Genomic DNA, 10796 nt, shown 5'->3' with positions numbered 1-10796 from the left:
CGGGGATCACAATAGGTAATTAACTCACCGCGTTGCCTGCAACTGCTCTGTTGATTGGCTGGACGGCCTGAGGAAGTTAGCAGCTAGCATAGCCTGCACTACTAAAACTGCCCTGTATCTGTTAAAGGGAATGTGCATTGTGCCTAGAGAAGGTGCTGACTGTCCAGTAGGAGCTGAATCTCACCTAGGAAAGACAGAAAATTGGCAATAGCATGGGAGAGAGTAGGATCAAAGATTTTTGGAGGCTGCATTGGAGGCCTTGGTGGGCAAGGTAGAAAGAAAGAAAGATGTCTTGTATCCACAGGTGACCAGGTGATCCTCTAGACACATGTTCAGATGGCAGTGGGTGCAGATAGCTGTGAAAGTCAATGTCAGTTTAGCCCCGAGGACAGGATGCAATTCCACAAGAAGCTCAATGACCTCACACTAGTAGTGAAAGACAGTAAAAGCATCCTCAAATGTCATATCCTACCAACTGCACCATTAGCCTCATCCATTACTCAATTCACCACACCCCCATCACTTACCTACCGTCTCATCAATCAGGACTTATTCATATGCCTCATCACACTCTTGCACATTGCTGAAAGCCTCATATGCACACACTCAGCTATTCTTTGACAGAATATCAGTGACACAGATTTCACAATGCTCATTGATACACTTTCTTCTCTCTTGTAGGACAAGGTAGCACATAACCTGAGGCAGCAGTAGTGAACAAGGGGAGAAATCAGTGAGCCATCTAGCTTAACTTAATCAAAATAACTTCTAATTATTGTCTTGCACCATGACCTTCTGGCCCTGCTTGAAAGTTTTCACCAACGGATTTCTGCTTAAATTTTAATTTTGTGTTTCTATCTATTTTATTTCCCTGTTCACAACAAGAAGGGAGGACCTATAACAGGCAACTTCTGCTAAGTCTGTGGGCACTGTATATTAAGTATTTATCAAGATGGGCTAATAAATTTTGTTACTGGAAGTGGAGTCTGAGGAATTGTAGTCAAGGTTTCTGTGGGGGCCATTGGTTCTATACTGAACATTGGCTGATAACGTATCCCCAGAAATAGAGAGAGAGAAATCAAGGACAGGAAGAGTCAGAGCTAAACTGTATGAAGGCAAGAGAAGGATGAAATTGGAAGCAAAGTCAATTAAATTTTCCAGCTCAGGGCAAGAGAAGGAAGCAGCACCAATACAGTCATCAATATGCCAGAGAAAAGGGATGAGGGAGAGGGTCTGAGTAGGACTGGAAGAAAGAATGTTCCACATTTCCCTCAAAACAGGCAGGCATAGCTGGGACCCATGGGTGTATCCATAGCAACACCTTTTATTTAGAGTAAGTGAGTGGAGTTGAAGGAGAGGTTATTCACTGAGAGAGCAAGTTCAACCAGGCAGAAGAGGGTAGTGGTGGATGGCAACTGGTTGGGCGTCCATTCAGGGAAGAAGCAGAGAACTCTCAGACTATCCTGGTGGTGGATGGAAATGTAGAGGGTTTGGACATACATGATGAAAAGGAGACTACTAGGAACAGGAAGCTGGAAATTATTAAAATGACAGAGGGCATCAAAAGAGTCACAGATGTAGATAGAAGAAACTGGAGAAGGGGAGAAAATATAGAGTTGAGATAGAAAAAAAATCAGCTGATTGGGCAGGAACAAGCTGAAACATTGGATTTACCAGTATAGTCCTGTTTGTGGATTTGAGAAGGAGATAGAAGCAGGCTATCCGGGGTTGGGGCACTGTGAGGTTGGAGGCTGTGGAGGATGGAGCTCCAGAGGAGATCAGTGACAGTCCTTTTTTCCCCTTACAGCAAGACTTTTTCCAGTCCACACGAAGGGTCACTAAACTAAAACATTAGCCCAGATTTTTGCCAAGTTATGCTGACTTGGGAGGCATTTAAAGATGGAGGGCAGGACCCAATGCCAGGATTCCCACCCCCATTCCCATTTCCAGAAATTTTTGCAGGTACAAGTTAAGGGTATGGGGAACAGATTCGATGGGTCGAATGACCTACTTCTGCTCCTACGTCTTATGGGTAACCAGCCCATAGGCAGCATTACTGCCTTTGCCAGCTCTAATGAACAAATAGACAGTTCAAACCCCCTTCCCCACTGCCCAACCACCCTCCCCCCCCCCACCCCCCTCAGTTTTGACAAAACCCTGTCCCTTCTGTAAGTAGAAATGGTTCACAGCCTCTTGGAGGAGTAATAAACCATCGGGGACCCCACTCTCGAGGCATCAACTTCAAAAGACACAGCATTCAACATTCCCATTAAAATACATTGGCTCTGTTACCTTCTTAGAAAGCTGTCAATCAAGCACAACCATTTTTGGTATCAGTGTCAGGGGCTTTTATCCACTTCAGACCACATAATCCTGTGTAAGTACAAACACAGGCAGTGAAAAATATCTTCAAAGAAACAGCAGACTATTACAAACAATAGATATGTCAATCAAATACAGTTTTCCCGCCCCTAAAGACATATAAACATTGCTTGCTGAAATCTAAGTGCATTAGCCTTCTTGTAGCTCAGCCAGCCATTCATAATAAGACCATCTGGCAAACGTGTCAATAAAAACAGGCTGAACAGATGGATTGAGAATGTATGGGAGGCATGGAAGGGACATGGGGGCTATGAGAGTCATGGACTGGGCATGGTAGATATGGGGGCCATGGAGGGAATAGGGGGGACATGGGAGATATGGGGGGCATTTGGGATAGGTATGGAGGTGAGGGTATGAGGGCCTGACACTCATCATTGATGTCCCAATATACGGAGGAGGGTGTTCTAGACAGCTGGCCTGAGTCCACCTCTCCAGAACAAAAATATGGTGGGTGGGGCCTCCTTAACGGAGACTAGTTTGCCAGTTGGGAACTTTCCCAATTCCCAATACCTGTCTGCCTCACGAAAATCCAGACTGTTAATTCTATTCCACTGATGATTCCAGGCCTGCTGAGTACTTCCAACATTTTCTCTTATTTCAGATTTCCTGCATCTGCAGTATTTTGCTTTTGTAAGAAAATTTTACTGTTTTTGGCCTTAGGGGAAACAAATTCAATGCTTAGCTTATTAATATTTTAAAGACTTTAATGTCAATGCTCTTTTACTTAAGTTGTGAAAATATAGCTTTGCTTTAAAAACTTCACATTTCATTGCAACATTTAGTTTTCATTGATTATAGTCATCTAGAAGCCAGCCTGGCTTATACCAATTGTAACATAAAAATTACTTTCACTGCGATATGTTTTTTGAGAACAAGGTAATAAATTGATTTATTAAACATATGGGACTGTGCCATGGTGTAATGAAGCATAATTTGTATTGCTGTGTACTGGATCATCTTTTCACCAAGGTCTAACAATTAATTTTCAAGTTCAATCTTTTTTTTTAATTAATGCATGTCACCAGTAATAAAACTTCACTAGATTATGGTTTATCCAACTGGTAGATTATGACTTATCCTGCATTTGAAATATTAGACTGAACAACATTAATGGCATTTGTTCGGATTAGTGTTTTTCAATTATGCCAGAGTTAGATATCTAAATATGTGGCATTACTGCTAAAAATACTGTTATAACCTAAAGTACTGTTTTCTTCGCTGGTAACTGAATGGAAGAAGTGCTCACTGTTCAGTTACAAAATGCATCTAATTTTATTTTACAGGGCCAATTATTTGAATTGCAAAAAGAAAATAAAGTTATTTTACAGGAAATTAGGACAACCGAGAAACAGATTTACCATTTAGAGAATGAATCGGAAAGTCGCCGGCAACATTGTGCAGATCTGGAGGCCCAACTCTGGAGCCTTAATGCAAACAATTTGCAACTAAAGTTTGCTATACAAGAAGAAGAAGAAAAATATTTCAAGTTGCTGGCTGATTATGATAAATATCGTAAAAAAATGTCGGCTCATAAAGAGTTGACTAATCAGTTGGAAAGTAGAAGCCCAATAATGATGCAACTTGAAGAAAAAATACTCATGGTTGAAGAATTAAAAGCAAAGAAAGAAGAATTAGCGACAGATCTTATGAATCCAGAAGGAAATATTATAAAACAAGTACAGGTTTGAAACATTTTCCATAATATTATGTAACACTCTATGCTTTGGGGTTAACCATCTTACCCTGCATTACTTCGACTTTCATTTCTTTATGTTACTTTGATTGTGACCTCCAACTGCTCATATCTTTGAAAGTATGGGCAGAATTTTGCCCTTGGCAGGGGGTGCTCGGCAGGGGCAGTCGGGAAGCCGACCCACTGCCCACCATCGACAGCGCACCACGATTTCACGCTGGCAGGTCAATTAAGGCTAGGCGAGCGGCAGTGCTGAGCGCTGCCTGTGTGGGCGAGCAGGCCTCGCGCGAACTTCACGCATGCCACATGAGCAGGGACATGTTTTCAGTTAAAAAATAAAGTTTTTATTTTATTTCTATTTGCTTTTGGAAACCTCACCCTGCCTATGGATGAGTTTTCCAAAAAAATGCGAAGGCCGCTTGGCCTTTTCACCTGCCTGCCAACCGTCAGGTTGAACGGACAGTGAAAAATTAACGTCAATTCGTAACTTAATGTCCTTAACAGGCCTCTTAATTGCTGGCAGGCGCGCGGCCGACGTCATCACGCATCATTTTAAGCTCGGTCGGGTAGGGCGAGCTAAAAATTCTGGCCTATGTGTTATTTCTTTGAGAACTAGGTAAACTTTCAATTAACTGACTTGGAATTGAACTGAAAATGCTCTCTACTAATTACTTTTGCTACTGGATTTATTTCATCTCCATAAGATTTCACTCTAGTCTTTGAAAGCAACTTAACAACACATCTGATTTCATTTTAAATTTGAAATATAAAGCCAGTTTATTTTACAAAAGATGAACAAGCACATAAGTAACAGTCATATAATGTAGCCATACATTTACGGCAGAAATTGTTCCGCCTAGCTTCAGTGCATAACATGATAAAATGATTGTGGTGGTGATTTTAACACTGCCTACCTGACAGAAACCAAATGGGTAGGCAGTTAAAATCACCCAAGTTACTTATCCGCCTTGCAGACGGGAGCTTACCCGTTCTGTTTAACCTACTTCACTGGGCAGGCAGCAAGAACACCCACCCAAAGTGCACATGTGCTTTTTAATCTGTGCATTTCAATGATGCTATTAGGCCCGATCACATTTTCACAATAAGAACCGAAGGATTAGTAGCATTGCCCGCCAGGCCAACCCAATACATCAGTGAATCATGGCCAGAATGCTCCAAGAGGCCCTAAAATAAACTTTTAGCCCACCTCCCACCCCATCACAATCTTCACAACAACCTGCATTTATATAGCACTAAAACATCCTAAGCTGCTTCACAGGAGCATCATCAAACAAAATGTGATGTGAAGTCACTTAAGGAGATATTAGGGCGGATGACCAAAGGCTTGGTCATAAAAGTTTTATGGAACATTTTAAAGGAGGAAAGGGAGGCAGAGAGGTTTAGAGAGGGAATTCCAGAAATTAGGGCCTTGGCAACTGATGGCTTGGCCATCAATGGTGGAGCAATTCAAATCAGGGTTGATCATGAGGCCAAAGTGGCCCAGAAAAGCAGAGCTAGGCAGCGCAACAGCTATGAATTTCATATCCACAGTGCTAATAATTGAAAATTGAGATTCTTCTGTGTTTGTAAATGAATTAAATTTTCCTTCACTGCAGAAGAAAAACAAATTGTGATGCTTTGTTCAGAGTTTTCTATACACAATGGGCAGAATTTTCTGCCTGTCGGGCAGGCCGGTCGGGAACGGGCCGATCGTCATTTTACATGAACGGGCATGACGCACGGCTGGTAGCGCTGAGCGCTACCTGTGCGGGCAGAGGGGAGGAGGGAGAGGCAGGGCCTGTGCTCTTTCATGCATGAAATCTCCCTCAGGCACGGAGCTGCCTCACATTGAAATATTTAAATGGAGAAAGGTAAACTTATTTAGACATGTCCCCTCATGTGACAGTGTCGCATGAGCTTGGACATGTTTATGAATTGTGACAAAAATATTTATTCATTTAATAAAACCTTCAGGAAACCTCACCTTGCCCGTGGATGAGGTTTCCTGAAAAATGCGAAGGCCGCTTGGGCTTTTCACCTGCCCGCCAACCTTACGGTTGGACGGGCAGTGTTAATAATTACTGTAATTTGTTTCTTAATGGCCTTAACAAGCCTTTGAAAGTTCGGCGGGTGCACAGCCGCTCTGGCACGTGCCCACTGAACAAAAGATCTGAATGATGCGCGGTGACGTCGGGACGCATGACCAACGTCCCCGCAGGTCATTTTACGCGTCGGCGTGCCAGGCCCGCCCCCACATGCCAACATGAAAATTCTCCCCAATGGCTTTTGTCACTGAAAAAAAATTAAATAAGTTTTATTATTTAAACAGGGAGAAATTACCGAATTGAGGGCCAAAATCTCAGAAATAAGAGAAGCAATTAATGAAAAATCAGTTCCATTGATCAAGGAACAAGAGCGTCATGTTCAACTTCGGAAAGAAATAGAGGTATGTTGAGATGCAATTAACCTAAATTTATGGGATTGTTGTTAACCCACAATGGCAGATGGAAGAGTTTCATGGCTGGGGTGAAAAATTTAAAATTGTGAAATGAGACATCCAACCCACTGTGAAAGTGCCAGCCTCCATTTTTACAGCAGACATGTCTGTGTCCCCCTCTTGACAGCCAGGATACATTGTCACAATGGCCACAATGCAACTGGAAGCTTGATTTCAATTAAAACCTGACTCAGCAGCTAAATGGAGACATGAGCAGCTAGATCAAGCAGATGGGTGTTTTTATAGCGGTTGTTGGCTAGGAGGAGCAGAAGTGCTAACCCTGGCCCCTCATGCAAACCTTCTGCTGTTATTGTCCAATTCCCTCACCCACAAAGCTCCAATATTTTCCAATTGCTGAGATCCCCATTGTTCCCCACCTGCGTCCTTCTACTGCTTGCTTACCTGTTGGACAATGGCCAGGCCATTAACCTATCCAGTTACCAGACAGGAAGAAGAACTAAAAATTGATAATCAGGTCCCGCCTGCTGTTAGGTTTAACAGATCTGCCGCAATCCCAGGATTTCAGTATTTTCCCTGCCACTCCCACCCCACCTCCCGGTAATTATCAGGGCTTATGTATCTTAAGGAAGCAAAACAAGATGTAATATTAAACTTTAACAGTGACCATATTAGTTTGTAAACTTCATTAAAACAAGCACTCAAATTTAATATAAATTGAAGTGACAGAATACTTTATGAATTTGGATTCTGAATAATTAACATTGACCCCTAACATATTTTTCACTAAAATTATTAATGTTTAAGACAAAACATCAGCATGAGTACTCTTGAACCTTTCCTATTTACACCCCGATTGTTGGGGTTAACTTCCTACTGATTAGAATCATATAGCACAAAGGAACTGCTGGTGTTTCTTAGAGGCCTATCATCTCAGGCCCAGGGCATCACTGCAGCTGTTCCTTGGGGCAGTGTCCTAGGCCCAACCATTTTCAGCTGCTTCATCAATGACCTTTCCTCCATCATAAGGTCAAAAATAGGGATGTTCACTGATGATTGCAGAGTGCTCAGTACCATTGACAACTTTTCAAATACTGAAACAGTCTGTGCTCACATACAGCAATACCTGGACAACATTCAGGCTTGGGGTGATAAATAACAAGTAACTTTCACGCCACTCAATTGCCAGGGAATAACCATCTTCAAAAACAGGTAATCTAACCATCTCCACTTGAAGTTCATCAGCATTACCATCACTAAATCCTTCACCATCAACATCTTGGGGATCACTATTGATCAGAAACTTAATAGACCAGCCATATAAATATTAGTGCTACAAGAGCAGCGCTGGGAACTCTGCAGTGAGTAACTCTCTTTCTGACTTCCTAAATCCTGTCCACCATTTACAAGGCACAAGTCAGGAGTGTGATGGAAGTATCCAATTTGCCTGGATGAGTGCAGCTCCAACAACATTCAAGAAGCTCAACACCATTCAAGACAAAGTAGCCTGTTTGATTGGCAACCCACTCAACACCTTAAACATTCATTCCCTCCATCACTGGAGTACAGTGGCAGCAGTGTGAACCATCTACAAGATGCACCACAGCAATTCACCAAGGTTCCTTTGACAGCACTTCTAAACCTGCAATCTCTACTATCTAGAAGGAAATGAACAGCAGATACGTGGGAACACCACCGCCTGCAATTTCCTCTCCGTGCCACACACCATCCTGATTTGGAATTATATTGCCATTCCTTCACTGTCATTAGGTCAGAAATCTGTGGGTGTACCTAGACCAAATGAGCTGCAGCAGTTCAAGAAGAAGGCTCACCACCACCTTCTCAAAAACAGTTAGGGAGAGGCAAGAAATGGTGACCTTGGTAGCCACGTTAAAAACAAATTAAGTAGCTACCTTGCAGATAAATTTCTGTAGGGCTTTCATCCTCTCTAATTTTGGTGGAAAAGACACAAGAATCCTAGAAAAACAGCTTTCTGTTGTTTACAATATACGAATCTTTAAAAACTTGTACAACTAATAGAGATATTAAGAGCTATTTAATTAATAAATGATAGAGATTATGAGATAAAAGTTGGTTATGGACAATGTTTGGTCACATAACAGTCATCCATCCTCAACCCAGGAGACCTGAGAGTCACCTGATATTGGGCACCTGAGTTCAATTTAATGATTTGAGTGAGCAGGTGCCTGTTCCATCACCAAGCCAAGTCACCCTACACAAGCATTCCAATTTGGGCCACCTGCCTTTCATGCAGTGGCTCTCAATTAAACCCTAGGCCGGAGATGGAGAAAAAGAATGGAATTGGGCCAATCACAAGCCCTCTCCAGCATTATGTTGCTGGGAGAAGGACTTCTGTTCCTTTTGGATCTGCATCATTAAACTTTAAAAAATGACCTACTCTTTTGGTGACTGCCACAGAAACATAAGGTAGGCAGTCGAGTATTTGTCAGTAATTTTAAGATAATTTATTAAGAAGTAACAGTTTAGATATAATGCATTAGCTAAATAGACAGGATAAGTAAATGACTCGTGACAGTTGAGAGCTACTCACTGATCCCAGAGGAAGAAGAGACAGTTGGCACAGAGTGTGTTGATCTCAGTAACTTGTGATGGCAGCATTCTGCTCTCTAACCGAAGTGTTAAGGAACTCTTTCCCCATCTTCCTCCTTTCTCCTGGTCCATCTTCTATCTGAAGAAGACAGCTATCTGACGAGGACTGCCACCTGATGAAGACTGCCCCACGTCTCCGAGCACGCATTAATATATTTTATTTCTAGGGGCTGGTAGTTTACCCTAAATCAATCACCCATTCAAACCCTTCTGACCAGTGAATACAGGACAGGTACCCAAGATGTCAGGATGGTCACCTCCTTCTGTCCATCACTTCAGCTCGAGGTCACTTCTTAGTTTACCTCATGCTGGGGGTTATTTACTAGCCCTTAACAGATACTTGTATGTGTGTATATGGGTACACAAGGCACCAGAAGACTCTTGCTACCAGTTCTGGAATGTGTTTAGCTTCGTTTTTACGTCAGTCCCTGGCTGCTAAGAATGCTTTTTCTGAAGAGACAGAAACAGAAAGCATACAATCTCTACTAAGGGTTTACAGTACAAAGCCTGCTAATTCTATAATATTCTTAAAGGCACCATTTCTTACACTAGGCCTCATCCAAACCATGAAATCCTCATCAAAGGGGGCACCCAGAGTAGCCCAGTTTCCCAAAGGAGTTCTAAAACTGGCAAATGATCCCTCATTAACATATGGGAGGGGTTTAACATCTGATTTATTACCTCAGGACATGCCTTTTTGACTCTTTCTGGGTTTATCAGCTAACCCATCTTCACTGAATTCATTTCACAAGAGATGCAGTCACAGAGTAATTCTATTTGCAGTAGGCTGGCCTGTAGACAATAGTGAAGCTTATGATAGCATTAAGTTCTTATACAACTGGATTTTCCCAGACCATCACAGGGACATCTGCCAGCTTTGTCAGTATACAGTGCACAGATCTATCAATCAAATAACAATAGGCACACCACAAGATTTACAACTTATTACCCAGACATAAAACAGTCATTGCAAATTGGCCGCCCATTATCAATGTGATCAATAGAAATGAAAATCAGCTTAGTTTCTGTAAGAAACTAAGAGTAACTGATCTGCAACACAAATTTTATGCCCCTGTGACATCTTGAAAATCTCCCCCAGTGTTTGCAAAGAGTAAAGCAAACATCATCTGGACCAGGCACAGAATAAAATGAAAAAAACAGAAAGTGATGAAATGGACAGCAGGCCCATTAGCATTTATGAAAAGAAAATACAGGTTATTGGTTCAGCTATAACCCTTCAGGGCACAGAAGCTTTACTGAGTGGCACGATTTCTAAGAGTGCAGTGTTATGATACAGCAGGTGGTATTTGCCAGGCTGACCAAATTCACAAGGGAAACTTGGCCACGCTATCACAGCGGTTTTGCAATTTGTAGTTATTGCGAAAAGGTTTGTGCACTGAATTCAAAAGTAATGAGTCCACTAACACCTTTAGAGATTCTAAAAATTAAATTAAAACATTTATTAACAAAAGAAAAGAATGAAACACACACAAGATTACAGTTACACAGTTACTTAACAATATAACAATTCCCAAAATTCCTAATTAATCAGACTCCCAACTACACACACCCTTTAAGGCAACAGTCCAAAATAGATTTTAAATTTATAGAGACAATCCAGCAAGGTTACCACAA

The 10796-nt window shown here is 41.8% G+C and overlaps 1 protein-coding gene across 1 annotated transcript in view; it reads left to right on the top strand.

Annotated features, from left to right (window-relative positions):
* Positions 1 to 1993: 1993 nt before the first annotated feature.
* ccdc122 (coiled-coil domain containing 122) overlaps positions 1994 to 10796 on the top strand; it is a 44728-nt gene continuing 35925 nt past the window's right edge. Inside the window, exons 1-3 of the mRNA XM_078560604.1 lie at positions 1994 to 2032; positions 3666 to 4064; positions 6405 to 6521. Of these exons, the coding sequence (XP_078416730.1) occupies positions 1994 to 2032; positions 3666 to 4064; positions 6405 to 6521 (555 nt within the window). The remainder of the gene's footprint in view (positions 2033 to 3665; positions 4065 to 6404; positions 6522 to 10796) is intronic.

This window comes from Cetorhinus maximus, chromosome 16, assembly GCF_964194155.1.
Source record: "Cetorhinus maximus chromosome 16, sCetMax3.hap1.1, whole genome shotgun sequence".
Lineage (NCBI taxonomy): Eukaryota > Metazoa > Chordata > Chondrichthyes > Lamniformes > Cetorhinidae > Cetorhinus > Cetorhinus maximus.
The sequence above is the reverse complement of the archived record's forward strand: the minus strand, read 5'-3'. Positions and strand labels throughout refer to the sequence as shown.